This window comes from Ranitomeya imitator, chromosome 5 (assembly GCF_032444005.1).
Source record: "Ranitomeya imitator isolate aRanImi1 chromosome 5, aRanImi1.pri, whole genome shotgun sequence".
Lineage (NCBI taxonomy): Eukaryota > Metazoa > Chordata > Amphibia > Anura > Dendrobatidae > Ranitomeya > Ranitomeya imitator.
This window is the reverse complement of record NC_091286.1, coordinates 497,631,417-497,650,184: the sequence shown is the minus strand read 5'-3', so window position 1 is coordinate 497,650,184 and position 18,768 is coordinate 497,631,417. Positions and strand designations below refer to the sequence as shown.

The following is an 18,768-nucleotide window of genomic DNA, read 5'->3' as shown; positions in this document are numbered from 1 at the left end:
GGGAAGTGCAGCACAGCCCTATGTATGTGAACGGAGCACCTCCCTGTACAGCAGTGCCACTTTGACAGTAAAAATGATGGAGAATTGACCCCATAACTGAGCGTATTTACACCATTGTATAATAATTAGGAATATCACGTTAAAAAAAAAAAAAAAAGTCTGCAGATTATTTTACCTTTTTTTTTTCCCTACGGTTGGATTTTTTTGTTTCAATTTTTGCAAAATTGTTCCCACCAATCTCTCCCATTGGGAAACAATGTACAGTCTGAGTTATGTCAACGCTGCAGGTTTTTACTTGGAACCAGAGGTGACTCCAGGTCAACAATACACTGCAAACTTAGAAGGAAGATATACTTTTCAATGACTGTCCAATAATACAGAAAATCTGATGGTTCAGAACCTTTCTGGTCCCTTTTAGGCATTCATTTATATCTTCAGTTTTAAAACTGAAGTCTTAAAGCTGTAAAGTTTTACTTTTATTCTACTTCCACATATGTAGCAAATATTTTATATCTACCTGCCTGAAATCGGCTGGGCAAGGATTCGGCAAGCTGGAAAGCCCCCAAGGCAAATGTTAGGATTTGTTTCAGCTTTGTGTTAGTATGCTTTGGGGTAGTGTGGTGCCACCTGCAGGTCATTTTACCTTACTGCAGATTTATGAAAGTTAATGTATAATGTGTATTTTGTGATCACATCGAGGATTTGTGGTTTGTTTGGCTATTTTCTTGCTGAAAAGGGCAACTTTACCTTTCAAATGGTGTATCATGTATGTAGGTGCAGTAAGAACGGAGATACAAAGTAATCACCGAAAAAGAGTGTTTTGAAATAATATAGAAGGATTATATCTACTACATATTGGGATAGGATCTTGGAGATGGGAATACCTCTTTAAAGGATTTTACTCCTGAAGCCAACTACTGTTCATATGTCAATAAGGGCATGTGGACATCATGGAGGAGAAAGAATGCTGGATGTGAGTCAGTGGAGCTCTGCTTTGTATTAATCTGAATGTCCGCCATATAATGATGTCGCCTACACAGACTGCGGCATGTACAATGTCTTGCTACCCTCTGCTTCTTCCAACTAAATGACCAGTTTGTTGGGTTAAAAAAACAACACCCAGAGTGATCAGCTTGTTACCTATTAGAGGGCGCAATATGAAAAGGGTTGACTTTGGTGAGCTTCCCCTCTTATCTTTCTTATGAAGGTGTTTTAACTGTCGTTTGGAATATTCTTTATTAATATTTGATTTATCCCTTCTTACCTGCTCTTGTTTTACATGCGATGTTATAAATGTTTTACATCACAGTGTTACTACAGATGACTTGGTACAAGACTGGTCAATATTTAAACGTCTGGGAGCTGTGGGCACACTTGAATAAATTGTGTTGGACAAGGATTTAGCAAGTATTTAGAACTTTTTTTTCTTCTCTTTCAGGGACTCGATAAACATCAAAGCTGGATTAGAACATCTGGTAAGTTCTACTTTTCTCTTGAACATTTGCATCATCTTTGATATCTGCATTCCAAATGAACAGTTTTCAATGAGCTTTGAATACCTTGAATTGAGAAAGTCAACTATTTCCCAAAGGGTTCGCTTACAATTATTATGTGATGGGACTTACTCTTTCATTTAGTTTATCATCTCAAGGGAATATTAATTTTTTTTTAAATTACCTTTTTTATTTTGATGTGGAGATGAAATAAAAGAGGGAATACAATCATTGGATTGATGATTGTTTTAATTACCAGCAATAAGAAAAAAAAATATTTGGCTGGAGATTTTTGGCACGGCAGGATCTGAAAAGAACAAATGTGTTCTACATGCACATATTGCATGCATAAATAAATATGGTAAGATATGATACATGTTCTTCATGTGTTTCTTTTTATCATGTATACGAGTTATTCTGTTAATTTATCTAAAGATGACATGCCAGCTCAGCTGAAATATCTGTCTTAGACAATACTGGTATTTCCCATTTAAAAAAAAAAAAAAAAAGAAGAAAAATGTATATACCGTATATACTTGAGTATAAGCCGACCCCCCTAATTTTGCCACAAAAAACTGGGAAAACTTAATGACTCGAGCCTAGGGTGGAAAATGCAGCAGCTACTGGTAAATTTCAAAAATAAAAATAGATACCAATAAAAGTAAAATTAATTGAGACATCAGTAGGTTAAGTGTTTTTGAATATCAATATTGAATCAGAAGCCCCATATAATTCTCCATACAGTTTGATGGGCTCCATAAGATGCTCCATATTAAAATATGCCCCATGTAATTCTGCATAAATGTTGATTATGACCCCATAAGATGCTCCATAGACACATTTGCCCCTTATAATGCTCCACAAACGTGGATTATGGCCCCATAAGATGCTCCATACAGATATTTGCCCCATATAATGCTGCACATGGCCCCATAAGATGCTCCATACAGATATTTGCCCAATACAATGCTGCACATGGCCCCATACCGATATTTGCCCCATATAATGCTTCACATGGCCCCATACAGATATTTGCCCCATATAATGCTGCACATGGCCCCATACCGATATTTGCCCCATATAATGCTACACATGGCCCCATAAGATGCTCCATACATGTATTTGCCCCATATAATGCTGCACATGGCCCCATAAGATGCTCCGTACAGATATTTCCCCCATATAATGCTGCACATGGCCCCATACAGATATTGGCCCCATATAACGCTGTACATGGCCCCATACAGATATTGGCCCCATATAACGCTGTACATGGCCCCATAAGATGCTCCATACAGATAATTGCCCCATATAATGCTGCACATGGCCCCATAAGATGCTCCTTACAGATATTTGCCCCCATATAATGCTGTACATGGCCCCATAAGATGCTCCATACAGATATTTGCACATATACAGATGTTGCTGCGATTAAAAAAAAAAAAATTACATACTCACCTCACAGGCCCCCGGCACTTGCTATACACACCTTTCACGTTCCACCGTTGACCGCCGCTGTGTCTTCACCGTCCTCTGCACTGACTGTTCAGGCAGATGGCGGCGCGCACTAATCGCGTCATCGTGCCCTCTGACCTGCGCGTCACTGCAGAGGATGCGGAAGATGCAGCGGTGCTGACGGTGGAACGGGGAGCAGGTGAATATCGTGCACTGCCCCCACCATACTCACCTGCTCCTGGCGCGTCCCTACACGTCTGTTCCCCGGCGCCGGCAGCTTCTTCCTGAAGTGAGCGGTCACATGGTACCGCTCATTACAGTAATGAATATGTGGTTCCACCCCTATGTGAGTGGAGTGGGGTCCATATTCATTACTGTAATGAGTGGTACCATGTGACTGCTCACTACAGGAAGAAGCTGCCGGGAACCAGGGACGTGCAGGGACGCGCCAGGAGCAGGTGAGTATTATTACACAGCTCCACTCCCCCTCCCCTGCTGACCCCTGGGTATGACTCGAGTATAAGCTGAGAGGGTTACTTTCAGCCCAAAAAAGTGGGCTGAAAATCTCGGCTTATACTCAAGTATATACAGTATTTATTTAGTACTAGAGGATGGTAATGTCACGATGGGGGCAGGCATGCAGCACTGTTGTTGAGTAATGGCAACCTGTGATAATCTAATGACTTTTGCATCAGGGTACTCATGTGCTTGACACCTACGCTTATATGCGTTGTTTTTGTCCCAGCGATGCTGTTGCTCTTCAAGAGTCTCATTTGCCCTTTGTTGTCTTCGACGTTGTGCCTTGGCTGCTTTCCTTTCATTGTCATTGGCATACTTTTTAGGAGGAGCCATGTTGGCGTTGATATTTGCTTTTTAAAGGGGTTTTCCCACCAACAAAAGTTCATTTTAAAAATTGTCTGTGTCTGACCGTGTACCGAACATACCACAGCTCCTGGGCAGGGGAGGAAGCAAAAGACAATACAGCAGAAGATCGCAGAGGATACATTTTATGAGGTAAAATATTTTTTAAAAACAGTCAGTGAAATATTTTACCTAACAAAATGAATCCACTGTGATCCCCTGCTGTAATGTCAGTATTGTCTTTTGCTTCCTCCCCTGCCCAGGAGATGTGGCATGCTACGCACACGGTCAGATACATTCAATTTTTAAAATTAACTTTCGTTCGTGGGAAAACCCCTTTCATATGACCGGCTTCCTCTGCCTGCCTTAAATAATTAGCAAAAAACACCTGAAAAGGCTTCCCAAGCATCTAAAAAAGTCCCTTAGTCTGTTTCAGTAAGCTCCATAATTATGGGGAAGACTGCTGAACTGACTTATGTCCAGAAGGCAGTCATTGACACACTCCACAAGGAGGGTAATCCACAAAAGGTCATTGCTACAGAAGCTGGCTGTTCACAGAGTGCTGTAGCCAAGCATAATAATGTAAAGTTGAGTGGAAGGAAAAAGTGATGTAGAAAAAGGTGCACAAGCAACCGGGATAACCACAGCCTTGAAAGGATTGTTAAGAAAAGGCCATTCAAATATTTGGGGGAGATTCACAAGGAGTGGACTGCTGCTGAATTAATTGCTTCAAGAGCCACCACACACAGACATATCCAGGACATGGGTTGGAAGTGTCGCATTCCTTGTGTCAAGCCACTCATGACCAATAGACAATGCCAGAAGCGTCTTACCTGGGCCAAGGTGAAAAAGAACTGGACTGTTGCTCAGTGATCCAAGGTGTTGTTTTCAGATGAAAGTAAATTTTGTATTTCATTTAGAAATCAAGGTCCCAGAGTCTGGAGGAAGAGTGAAGAGGCCACAATCCAAGCTGCTTGAGGTCTAGTGTGAAGTTTCCACAATCAGTGGTGGTTTGGGGAGCCATGTCATCTGCTGGTGTAGGTCCACTGTGTTTTATCAAGACCAAAGTCAGCGCAGCCTTCTACCAGGAGATTTTAGAGCACTTCATGCTTCCCTCTGCCGACAAGCTTTTTGGAGATGGAAATTTCATTCTCCAGCAGGACTTTTCACCTGTCCACACTGCCAAAAGTAGCAATAGCTGGTGTAAAAACAACAGTATCACTGTGCTTTATTGGCCAGAAAACTCGCCTGACCTTATCCCCATAGAGAATCAATGGGGTATTGTCAAGAGGAAGATGAGAGATACCAGATCCAACGATGCAGACGAGCTGACTCTATATAATATGAGTTTGTATTGAAGAACTGAAATAAATTAACTTTTTGATGATATTCTAATTTTGTGAGAAGCACCTGTATATACACTATACTAAATACATATATAAAATTAATTAAATTTTTTTAAAATGGGTAATACTGGTATTGTCTAAGACAGATACAACGTGGGCTGGGCAATATACAACGTGGGCTGGGCAATATACAACGTGGGCTGCGCAATATACAACGTGGGCTGCGCAATATACAACGTGGGCTGCGCAATATACAACGTGGGCTGCGCAATATACAACGTGGGCTGCGCAATATACAACGTGGGCTGCGCAATATACAACGTGGGCTGCGCAATATACAACGTGGGCTGCGCAATATACAACGTGGGCTGCGCAATATACAACGTGGGCTGCGCAATATACAACGTGGGCTACGCAATATACAACGTGGGCTGCGCAATATACAACGTGGGCTGCGCAATATACAACGTGGGCTGCGCAATATACAACGTGGGCTGCGCAATATACTACGTGGGCTGCGCAATATACAACGTGTACTGCGTGGGCTGCGCAATGTACTGCGTGGGCTGCGTAATGTACTGCGTGGGCTGTGCTATACACTACACATACATATTCTAGAATACCCGATGCGCCAGAATAGGGCCACCATCTAGTAAGTAATAATAATTAACATTAACAGAAATAAACACTTGAAATAGAACTCTGTTTGTAATGACTCTATATAATATGAGTTTGTATTGAAGAACTGAAATAAATTAACTTTTTGATGATATTCTTATTTTGTGAGAAGCACCTGAATATACACTATACTAAATACATCTATAAAATTAATTTAATAAAAAAATTTTTAAATGGGTAATACTGGTATTGTCTAAGGCAGATATTTTATCTGAGCTGGCATGTTATCTTTAGATAAATTAAAAGAATATACATGAAGAAAAAAGAAATGCATGAAGAACATGAGAAAGATTGGGCACTGAGTATTTTAGTATAGATTGCGCAGTACATAATGTTTTCTTTGGTCTGTCTGTAAACAGGCATGCACAAGTTTACTCATTAACGGTCGTTTTGTGCTGCAGGTCGGTCCATGTAAATGGGCCTTTACTCTTTATCAGATGCAGCACTTTGGGGGAAGGAGTCCTCTTAATGCAGTGCACACTCTACAGGAGGGCCGGGCTTGTTGGGAGCTCATGAATAGTGAGGGAGGGCTACATCTGGTAAAGGGTAATTTTGTCCAAATGTACAGGACACAGAAACATAATAGATCAGTTAAGAGGGCTTTTTGGGACTCATTATTAATTTTTTTTTTACTACGTACTTAAGAACTAACAAGTTGGTACAGATGCACTTCTGCCGGTGATATAGCAGGTTCTGCTGATATCACAGCGCAACCCCCCCCCCCCCGACTATCGGCAGATGCGCCCTGTCAACAGAGCAGCCCAGAAGAAGAAGAGCTGCTCTGTTAAAGGGGGAGCCGTTTAGTTGCTGACTGGAGCGGTCGGTCACCTCTCTGAGCTAGCCTTAGGTTGAACAAGCAGGTAGCTGGCACTGTTATCAACAACCTGCCTGTTACTTTTTAGGCCCATAGTGTAAAAAAAAAAAAAAGAAAGAAAATAGTCGTGGACAACCCCTTTAAATTGGCGTGTCTTTCACTACTTTATGCTTCTTGTGTATTTAATCTCCCCCATAATCCGGAGGAACAGTGTCAGCATTCCTTCATTTATAAGCTTACAAGTGACCATCAGGTGACTGCTGCCGCCAATCAGTGGCGGAAGTGGCCACGTACCGTGCTACCTGCTGCCATTGCTCAGTGCAGAACACCCTATGGTCTTAGTGGTAGACATGATCACCTCTTCATTGAAGTCATGCAATGGTTTAGAATTCAGACCTGTTTGTTCTTGGGAATGATGGGTCTCAAATATCCGATTCTCCCTTACCTGGATATTAGGACAAAGTGGATAATATGGATAAATAAACTACTTTTTACCTGTGAAGACTTTAATGTTGTTAACCCCATGTCTGCTTGTGGTAAAGTCACAAGGCGTTGTAGTGTTTGCCACACTTCAAGCAAAAAGGCCTCTCTTCTCATAGGACATTTCTGAAATCCGTGGTAACATCTGCAGCCTGAATTTTAATCCACGGTGCTTTTAGGATTTTTAAAAATCTCTTCTACAACGCTGCTTCTGTAAAATGCAATGTTTATTTCATCTAGAACATTGCCTACATTTACATCCCATGGAATTGTACCTTCATGCCGCGTTCCATCTGGTCAGTCCCTTGTAACTGCTGCCCATCAAGCTGCTGATAGCGGCTACCGTCGGGGGCAGCATTGTGTCCTCCAGACTACGTGCCACCATTTCTTTGGATAATAACTGGGAGTCCGGAGCTTGAGGACACCCGCTGTGATGAACATGTCATGAATAATGGAGAATGTCCGTTATTTCTTACTAGAATGGGAGGTATTGTCATGTGATGTGCACTTTTGTACACTTTTTCCGTCTAGATTTATTACATTTCCTCACCAATCTTGTGATCTCATTGCCCTACTGATCATGTAGCAGAATATTCTTGACCTTTTTGTCCTTGTGGGTAAGAAATGCTGTTCTGCCGTTGTAAGTAATGTCGAGTAATCCATCATTAATAGCTTGTGGTTTATTAAGAGATAACTGTATGTTCTCCCGTTGTTTCTTGTTAATCAATACTTGCAAATGTGTTTCAATGCAGGCAATTTCCAGGCTGATTTATTTTGTCTGTTTGTTTAAAAGAGCACATAAATGTAGATGATTATAAAAGGAACGCCGCATTTCTTTCCACATAAAATCTAATCTAAATGAAGGGATGAAGTCCAGACCCACGCTGAATCATTCCTGTTTCGTATAAAGCAAATGAGAAATGAGCTTTTATATGGCCGTGTAAGAGATTTGCTAGAACGGTTAGAATCTGTAAGTGCTGAATGTAATTGGTTGTCATTTAATATATGGCAGCTATGAAGAGCGGTATGGAAATGTAATCATTTCTGATGAATCCATGTGATACTGGTTGAGGATTTTTTTGTGCATATCAATAATTCTAGCCTACATTGAAATGCTCAATTAGTGCAATCATTGCTACATTTGATTTAACCCTTGGATGAGGACCTAATGTGTGTGTTGTCTCATTTGTTTTAATATGTAGTTTTATGATACAGTCTAGACAGATATGTGGGATCAACACTGATGTGTGGCTTTTATATATTCAGTTTTTTTAATATAATATATATAAAATGCTTGTTTCTTGGTTTTACATGAGGACCTAGGATTTTAACAAATACGGCTTCATGTGCCTTGTTGCATTTAAAGTGCTAAAAAATGTGTCTCAAGGCAGACTATAGACTACCAGTCAAAAGTTTAGATGCAACTGTTCATCCAATGGTTTTCCTTAGTCTAAAGGTACCTTCACACATAACGATATTGTTAACGATATCGTTGCTATTTGTGACGTAGCAACGATATCGTTAATGAAATCGTTATGTGTGACAGCGACCAACGATCAGGCCCCTGCTGGGAGATCGTTGGTCGCTGAAGAAAGTCCAGAACTTTATTTCGTCGCTGGATCTCCCGTGGACATCGCTGGATCGGCGTGTGTGACACCGATCCAGCGATGTCTTCACTGGTAACCAGGGTAAACATCGGGTAACTAAGCGCAGGGCCGCGCTTAGTAACCCGATGTTTACCCTGGTTACCATGCTAAAAGTAAAAAAAAACAAACACTACATACTTACCTACCGCTGTCTGTCCTCCAGCGCTGCGCTCTGCACTCCTCCTGTACTGTCTGTGAGCCGGAAAGCAGAGCGGTGACGTCACCGCTCTGCTTTACGGCTCCCAGACAGTACAGGAGGAGAGCAGAGAAGCAGAGCGCAGCGCTGGAGGACAGACAGCGGTAGGTAAGTATGTAGTGTTTGTTTTTTTTTACTTTTAGCATGGTAACCAGGGTAAACATCGGGTTACTAAGCGCGGCCCTGCGCTTAGTTACCCGATGTTTACCCTGGTTACCGGCATCGTTGGTCGCTGGAGAGCGGTCTGTGTGACAGCTCTCCAGCGACCAAACAGCGACGCTGCAGCGATTCGGATCGTTGTCGGTATCGCTGCAGCGTCGCTAAATGTGAAGGGGCCTTTATTGAAGTGTGCACATTCTAGATTCAAACTGAAGGAAGCAAAACCACAAAGCTACGCATATGGTAACAAGCCAGAAGGAAACACAAGTGAAACAGTCCAGAATATGTGTTAACTGTTAAACCTAAGATATTTCAAAGTAACCAGCTTTTATTCTGGTGACAGTATTACATACCCTTGGCATTTTCTCAAGTAGCTTCAGCAAGTAGTCACCTGCAGTGGCTTTCCAACCATCTTGAAGGCGTTACCAAAGGTGCTGAGAACTTGTTGGTTGCATTGACTTCACTCTGCTATCTAACTTATCCTACACCATTTCAATTGGGTTGAGGTTGGTTAATGTGAAGGCTAAGTCATTTAACAAAGTTCTCCACCCCTCTACCCCTGGTCACGTAGCCCTTACATAGCCTGGAGCAGTGTTTTCAGTTATTATCCTGCTGCAACACAAATGATGGTACAACTCTTTGCAGACTAGATGGGAGTGCAAAAGTTAATTTATTTCAGTTCTTCAATACAAAGTCATATTATGTAGAGTCATTACAAACAGAGTTCTATTTCAAGTGTTTATTTCTGTTAATGTTGATGTAATTATGGCTTACAGCCAATGAAAACCCAAAAGTCGATATCTCAGTAAATTAGAATACTTTATAACACCAGCTTGAAAAATGATTTTAAAATCTGAAATGTAGGCCTACTGAAATGTATGTTCAGTAAATGTACTCAATACTTGGTTGGGGCTACTTTTCCATCAATTTCTGCATCAGTGTGGTGTGGCATGGAGGCGATCAGCCTGTGGCACTGCTGAGGTGTTATGGAAGCCCAGGTTGATTTGATAGAAGCCTTCAGCTTGTCTGCATTGTTGGGTCTGGTGTTTCTCTTCTTCCTCTTGACAATACCCCATAGATTCTCTACGGGATTAAGTTCAGGCTAGTTTGCTGGCCAATCAAGCACAGTGATACTGTTGTTTTTAAACCAGGTATTTGTACTTTTGGAAGTATGGAAAGGTGAAAAATCCTGCTGGAGAATGTCATTTCCAGCTCCAGAAAGCTTGTCGGCAGAGGGAAGCATGAAGTGCTCTAAAATTTCCTGGTAGATGGCTGTGCTGACTTTGGTGTTGATACAACACAGTGTACCTACACCAGCAGATGACATGGCTCCCCAAACCATCACACTAGACCTCCAGCAGCTTGGATTGTGGCCTCTTCACTCTTCCTCCCAACTCTGGGACCTTGATTTTCAAATGAAATGCAAAATTTTCATCTGAAAACAACCTCTTGGCCCACTGAGTAACAGTCCAGTTCTTTTTTTCCTTGGCCCAGGTAAGACGCTTCTGGTGTTGTTTATAGGTCATAAATGACTTGACACAAGGAATGCGACACTTGTAGCCCATTTAATGGATACGTCTCTGTGTGGTGGCTCTTGAAGCAATGACTCCAGCAGCAGTCCACTCCTTGTTAATTTCCCCCCCATTTTTTAATAGCCTTTTCTTAACAATCCTTTCAAGGCTGCAATTATCCCGGTTGCTTGTGCACCTTTTTCTACCACACTTTTTCCTTCCACTCAACTTTCCATTGATATGCTTGGATACAGCACTCTGTGAACAGCCAGCTTCTTTAGCAATGACCTTTTGTAGATTACCCTCATTGTGGAGTGTGTCAATGGCTGCCTTCTGGACATCTGTCAAGTCAGCAGTCTTCCCCATGATTGTGGAGCCTACTGAAACAGACTAAGGGACTAAACTAAAGCACCTGTATCACTTACATAAGATGTAAGGAGGTTTACATAGACCCTGCATTACTTAGCTTGTACTGATTTTCATTATAGCCAAGAGCTGTAGTCACATTTCATCTGGTATTCCGTCTACTACTACTACTACTACTACTACTACTACTATCACTACTACTACTTACTACTCACATAAGATAAGTCAAATGTAGAGGACCGAATTTGACCATTTTAGTCAATGATCATTAGTGAAATATAGACAAAGATTAGTGATGAGCGAATATACTCATTACTCGAGATTTCTCGAGCATGCTCGGGGGTCCTCCGAGTATTTTTTAGTGTTCGGAGATTTCGTTTTTCTTGCTGCAGCTGAATGATTTACATCTGTTAGCCAGCATAAGCACATGTGGGGGTTGCCTGGTTGCTAGGGAATCCCCACATGTTCTTATGCTGGCTGGCTAAGGCTATGTTCACATTTGCGTTGTTGTGTGTTGCGTCGGCGATGCAATGCACAACGCATGCAAAAATGCATGTTTTTGTGACGCATGCGTCCATTTTTGGCTTGCTTTTGGACGCAAAAAAAATGCAACTTGCGTCCTCTGTGCCCTGACGCTTGCGCCAAAAAAGACGCATGCATCACAAAACGCAAGACAACGCGTGTCCATGCGCCCCCATGTTAAATATAGGGGCGCATGACGCATGCGTCGCCGCGGCTGCGCCCGACGCACCGCTAATGTGAACGTAGCCTAACAGATGTAAATCATTCAGCTGCAGCAAGAAAAATGAAGTCTCCGAACACTGAAAAATACTCGGAGGACCCCCGAGCATGCTCGAGAAATCTCGAGTAACGAGTAAAAAAAAAGACGACTGAGGGGCGATCTAATAACCATGTATAAGTATATAAGGGGACAATACAAATATCTCGCTGAGGATCTGTTTATACCAAGGAAGGTGACGGGCACAAGGGGGCATTCTTTGCGTCTGGAGGAGAGAAGGTTTTTTCCACCAACATAGAAGAGGATTCTTTACTGTTAGGGCGGTAAGAATCTGGAATTGCTTGCCTGAGGAGGTGGTGATGGCGAACTCAGTCGAGGGGTTCAAGAGAGGTCTGGATGTCTTCCTGGAGCAGAACAATATTGTATCATACAATTATTAGGTTCTGTAGAAGGACGTAGATCTGGGGATTTATTTTGATGGAATATAGGCTGAACTGGATGGACAAATGTCTTTTTTCGGCCTTACTAACTATGTTACTATGTATGTTATATTCGCTCATCACTAACAAAGATCCTTTTGGATTGTTGACACCATACTGTCAAAAATGTAATGTGTTATGTTGGAGTCTTTTTAGTCCTTATTGGCTAAAATATGGCATGGTTTGCCGAATTCAGCCAAACATTTGCCTCTCTGCCTAAGCTATAAGCCCACCGTGCGTGCGCCTGTTCCTCTTCTTTAATCTGATGGTTTAGTCTGTCTCGTTGAAGTTTGGATCGCAAGTATTGAACTATCTGATTATAATCTTGTCTGCGGCCAGCTGAAGAAATGGCATTCCTGTGAAGAAAAACTGATTGGAACAAATTAATGTGATGGGATTCATCATCACCGGAGGCAACACTACAGACCCTAAGGCTCTGTTCAGACGTAGCATAAATTGTATTACAAAATGCATCTGTGGCAAAATTCAAGAACAGTTTTGCCACAGGGAACACAATTTATATAACATTTATTTAACATATTTGCACAGATTTCTTTAGTCACATGTAAATGGAGTTTTCTAAAACTCTTCACTAGCCCCATACTTCACATCTTACTACTTTGATTGGAAACTTCAGTGCATGATCCAAGCTAAATTCTGCAGTAAGTCCACCACACGTGAAGACGGCACTTATAGTACAATGCTCTGCTATAGAACACATTTATTTCTACTCAAATCACTGCATAGTGACTTCTGTACTTATTACACCTCCCAAAATTCACATCACTAAATGAAACCCTGTAAAAGAAGTACCGTAAGTTGACAAGGAATTCTGGGAAATCCCAGCTCGGAGCGACCAGCAGTAAGCTCTGAATTAAAAATGAAATACTGCATACTGAATACTGACAGTAATTTATAACTAGATGCCATGGTTTTTTGTTAGTTTTTTAATAATTATTCAACTATTTATGGAGGTACAATTTATGGACAGGTAAACAAACAAACACACACACACACACATTCTCACCCCTGTGTTGTGTGTGTAATATATATATATATATATATATATATATATATATTTATTTTTTCACACACTAATTAGGACCTTTAAGTAGAACTTTCACTCATATATATATATATATATATATATATATATATATATATATACAGTTGCATGTGTCTGCATTTATATGTGTATGTATTTGGATACCATACTGTATATGTGTGTATGTAAAACATACATGTGGTCCAAATGCAAAGATTGGATTGCATTCGGACCATTGTTGTTTTATGATTGTGTGCGATTCTTGCGTACGCCAGCAACAGAAGAGAGAAGATTGGAGCACAGCGCACTGACACTTAGCAGAGCTGGAGCCGAGTGTCATTGCAATATCACATCTGCTGCTCTTGCATGACTGAATCATCGAATTCGATAACACTAATGTGACGCCGGCCTAAAGGTACTATTGACTTGAAATTCTCCCCAGATGTTGGTTACAACCCATCAAATCCAAACGGTGAAAGAAATCAAACTATAGATGTCCATAAATTATGTGTAATAATGAAGACTGACACGGGAAGCAAAGTATTGAACACACGAAGTTAAATGTATTTAAGATTTTTTGTACAAAAGCCTTTGTTGGTGATGACAGCTTCAAGACGTCTCCTGTATGGAGAAACTAGTCGCATGCATTGCTCAGGTGTGATATTGGCCCATTCTTCCACACAAAAACACCCCTTCTATGAACTCTTGAGTTTTAGTTCATTCCATAAATTTTCTATTGGATTCAGGTTAGGTGATTGGCTAAGCCATTCTAGCAGCTTTATTATCTTTCTCTGAAACCAAGTGAGAGTTCCTTTGTCTGTGTGTTTGGGATTATTGTCTTGCTGAAATGTCCACCTTCATTTCAACTTCATTTTTCTGATAGATAGTGACAGATTTTTATCAAGAATCTCTAAGTACATTGGTCCAGTCATCCTTTCTTCAATTATAGCAAATTTGCCAGTGCCATATGCTGAAAATGGCCCAACGCCAATATGTTCTCACCCTAACGACTTCACTCTTGGTATGGTGTTTTTGGGGTGATATGCGGTGCTTTTTGGCCTCCAAATAAGGTGTGAATAATGGCATCCAAAAAGTTAAATTTTGGTCTCATTTGACCAGAATATATTCACCCATTATTTAACAGGCTTGTCTAAATGTTGTAGAGAAACCTTGAATGCACTTGAACATTATTATTTTTTCACCGATGGAGTCTTGCATGGTGAGTGTGCAAATAGGTCATGAAGGTTGAGTGGATAGCTTATTGTTTTATTGCCACAATTGTTCCCGCTAATTCCAGTTCTTGTCTCTTCAACATCTATTCTGATTGTTTTCACTCCTATGTCTGAAATCTTTTGAGGAGAACCTGGCCATGTCTGGTTTATGGTGAAATTATTTTATTTCCACTTCGGATTATGGCCTCACCAGCACTCACTGGAACCTTCAGTAGTTTAGGCTACGTTCACATTAGCGTTACGCTAATGTGCGTCGCTGTTGCGTCGGCGACGCAGCGGCGACGCGCCCCTATGTTTAACATAGGGGACGCGTGCGTTTTTCGTTAGCGTTTTTCGACATGTGCGTCGTTTTCGATGCTAGCGTCGGACGCACGAAAATGCAACAAGTTGCATTTTTCGTGCGTCCGATTTTCGTCAAAAACCGACGCACCGGCGCGCAACGCTAATGTGAACGTAGCCTTAGAAATTCTTCTGTAAAAATACCATCAGTATGTTTTGCAACAATAAGGTTGTGAATGTCTTGAGACAACTCACTTGTTTTACACATCATGAGATGTTTTTTTTTTTTTTGGGCACCTTGATAATAAGATGTTTTTTATCAGTTGAACCAGATGATATTATTTTTCACTGTGTGGCAGGATTGTGCTCTAATTACTGATAGATTTCAGCTGTTGTCATGGCTTTACATGGCTTTGTGCACCTTTTTTACTTCATGGTCAATGATTTTTTTTCCTGTGTCATTTCTCATTATTACACACAACTTAATTCATGGACATCCATGGTTTGATTTCTTTGCCTGTGTGTATTGGATGGGCTGTTACCGACATCTGGTGAGAATTTCAGGTCAATGGCACCTTTAGAAATATATTTACTTCGAAACTGCAAAATTTCTACTCATGTGAAAAATACTGCAGCAAAGACATCTGTTGAATGCAGATTCATTTAAAATAGATTTCTCTTATGTACATGAAATATGGATTTTATATGAAAAAAAAAATCAAACAAGAAAAAAAATCTAACTCTCCTAAACAAAAACTGGGCAACAGAACAAACATATATTTTTTTAAAATCTGTTACAATGTGCATTATTAAACATTCTGTTATAGCACTGTTTAACTGTTATGATTGATAAACCTGCGTGCGCGCTTAAAAAATAAAATGAAAAAAAAAAAATAGAAAAAGGATAAAACAATTTCCCCCCCCCTTTTTTTTTTTTTTTTACCTTATGGAACTTATGCCGATATCTCTTTCTCAAACATATTAAACTTTAAACATTAAATAAACTACCCATCTGGATCCAGACGCCAGCGTCTTTAACATGGAGTAGACTTAACGGGAGTTCAAGGAAGCATGGTTTCTGTGTTTACAGACATTTGACTTGTATTTATTTCTTTTACAGTTTTAGACGTGTGTGTCAAATACAATGAGTATACAATGAAATTAATGTCCTAGTTCTTACATTGTTGAAATAGCTAGAAATTCGAGCTGTGTTTCTGTCATGTTACTCTTTTTTAGCCTTGGTGCATTGTTACAAGTCACATTTAATTGTCTATCTATCTACCTAATATCTATCCATGTAGCTACCTATCATCTATCTATCTATCTATCTATCTATCTATCTATCTATCTATCTATCTATCTATCTATCTATCTATCCCATATCTATCTATCTATCTATCTTCATGTATCATATATGGATATATCCATAGCACAAAAATATCAGCGTACCAGGTGTTGCCATCCCACGACAAGAAATATTAATACAAAGTCTAACAATGTGCATACTTATATAGAGAAGTAGATAGTGATAGAGCAATAGATATGGTGACAGAAGTTCCCAAAAATGTAGGCAGTGAAGAAAGCAACGTTTCGGCTCAAAAATGATTGCAGACACAGGTTCTCTTCCCATGGGCCAGTAAATGTTTTTACTTACCGTATTTTTTTTTTTTTTTTTTGCAAAATACAACTTTTGGAGTACTGCCTACGTTTTTGGAACTTCTATCACCATATTTGTCTCTACCTAATTCTCTATATTCGTACATTCGTACTTATCTATTGATCTACGCTTCTATCTTCATATCCATAAAGGAGGGAGCACTCTATAGCAGCACTGAGTGCAAGAAAAGCCGACCTTTATTTGCTCACATAAGATGCTACGTTTTGACCCAGTGTGTATACAATCCAGGTGTCTCGTCTGCATTTTTAATGCGCTGTATGGTTTATACTACTGTAATATATAGCAAGTTATGATGGCTGTTCAACTTTGGAGAATTTTTTTTAGCTTAAATGCATGGATTTTTGGCTAAAAATAATTTTTGGAATTTGATTGAATAAAAAGCATTGACTGTTACTGTCTGTAGAAATGGGTATTACAATCCATGCAATGAGGCCTAAATTCATTATCAAATTAAAAAAAATGCAAGCCAATAAAATCATAATAAATGTGTAATATAAATATATATATGTAATGTGTGTTTGTGTGTGTAATATATATATATATATATATATATAATATATTTTATCATACTTACATATATACACACACTGTCCATTATTAAAAAAAATAGAAAAAATGAGACAACCACAGATAAAAACTGTTTAATAGGGTACACCTATAAAGCAGGAGTTAATCCTTAGTAGGAATCTTGCCATGATGTATGCAAGTCATAAAAGAGTATAAATGGGTATGGGCAACATGTAAGATATAAATAAGTAAATGGTGTAGGAAGTAGGACAATCGATGATAATCTATCTAAGTAAACCTATAAAAAATAAATAGAAGTGAAATACATAAAATAGTAAGTCTCTAAGGCTGCTGCAAGTAAATAGATGGGTCCCGCCACACCCGACGCGCGTTAAGCAAGGAATGCGTCACCTGGATGAAGAATCCCTTACAAAACGCGCGCTGGAACTCCTCTATTTACTTGCAGTAGCCTTGAAGATACTTACATTTTTATGTATTTCACTTTTTTTTTTATAGATTTCTTAATTATCAATTGCCCTACTTCCCATGCCATTTACTTCTTTATTTCTTACTTGTTGCCCATACTTACACGCCTTTGAGTTTCATATAAATAATAAAAATTGATGATTGTAATGGCTTGCTTTTTTCTGTTTATTGGTGGTGTTGTCTGTAGAAATGGGTTTAACTGAGAATCCGTCGGTGAGCTCATTCTTACGGTCTAATGGGATAACTTCTAAGGCTATGTGCACACGTAGAATGGTCCTCTGCGGATTTTTCCGCAGCGGATTTGATAAATCTGCATGGCAAAAACGCTGCGGTTTTGCTGCAGATTTATCGCTTATTTACCGCGGTTTTTGTGCGGATTTCACTGCGGTTTTACACCTGTGGTTTTCTATTGGAGCAGGTGTAAAAGGGCTGCGGAATCCGCAGAATGAAGTGACATGCTGCGGAATGTAAACCGTTGCGTTTCGGCGCGTTTTTTTCCGCAGCATGGGCACAGCGTTGTTTGTTTCCCATAGGGTTACATTGTAATGTAAACTCATGGGAAACTGCTGCGGATCCGCAGCAAAATCCGCATCGTGTGCACATAGCCTTACTCTGTGTTTTTTTTCTTAGCTGATTTATGAGCACAGGTCAAAATTGAATATGCGGGTAAACAAAATCCTGTAAAAGCTTGAACAGAGCAACATTTTTTATGAAGCCAAAAAAAGATTTTTGATTTAATTAAAAAAAAAAATTGTCCTCGTTGTTGGGCGACCCCTTAATCATATTATCCTATAATAAAATGATTGTTTTTCTATTCATCCTGGCTGTGGAGGTCTCTACTTATCTCCTCACCAAACATTTAATCTTTGAGATTGTCTAGAAAAATGATTTTTATATATTTATTTGATCTTCTCTCTGTATACAAGCAACTAACAGACCTGTTCCATGCTTATGTTATATTACTTTTAATTTCCCACGTGTTTTTTTTTTCTCTTCAAAGTCTATAAAATCCCTTATTTTGGCTCTAGCTTGCCGCTTTGAACACATATTACATTATTTCCCACCTTGTCTATAGTAACATTCTCTGATGTTGCATATGCTGTTGAAAAACATATTCCGGGCAGACACGCAGGGAGGAGAAAAAAAAACCCTCTGATTGAAGCAACATTCCTCCGTTGCCAGATATTTAGAATATCGTTTTTTATTTATTTTGCGACCTTTCTGAATTATTTTGTGCCATCCCGATCCTGCTTATTGCTCTTTCCGCCTTAATTTACTTTGACTCCAGACTTCCATTCTTAACAAGCCGTTATGTACA

General features: G+C 39.9%; 1 protein-coding gene across 2 annotated transcripts in view; it reads left to right on the top strand.

Moving 5' to 3' along the window:
• RSRC1 (arginine and serine rich coiled-coil 1) overlaps positions 1-18,768 on the top strand; it is a 452,089-nt gene that overhangs the window by 164,921 nt on the left and 268,400 nt on the right. For both annotated transcript variants that reach the window (XM_069727439.1, XM_069727438.1), the window contains exon 5: positions 1,439-1,475. In XM_069727439.1, coding sequence (XP_069583540.1) covers positions 1,439-1,475 — 37 coding nt within the window. The remainder of the gene's footprint in view (positions 1-1,438; positions 1,476-18,768) is intronic.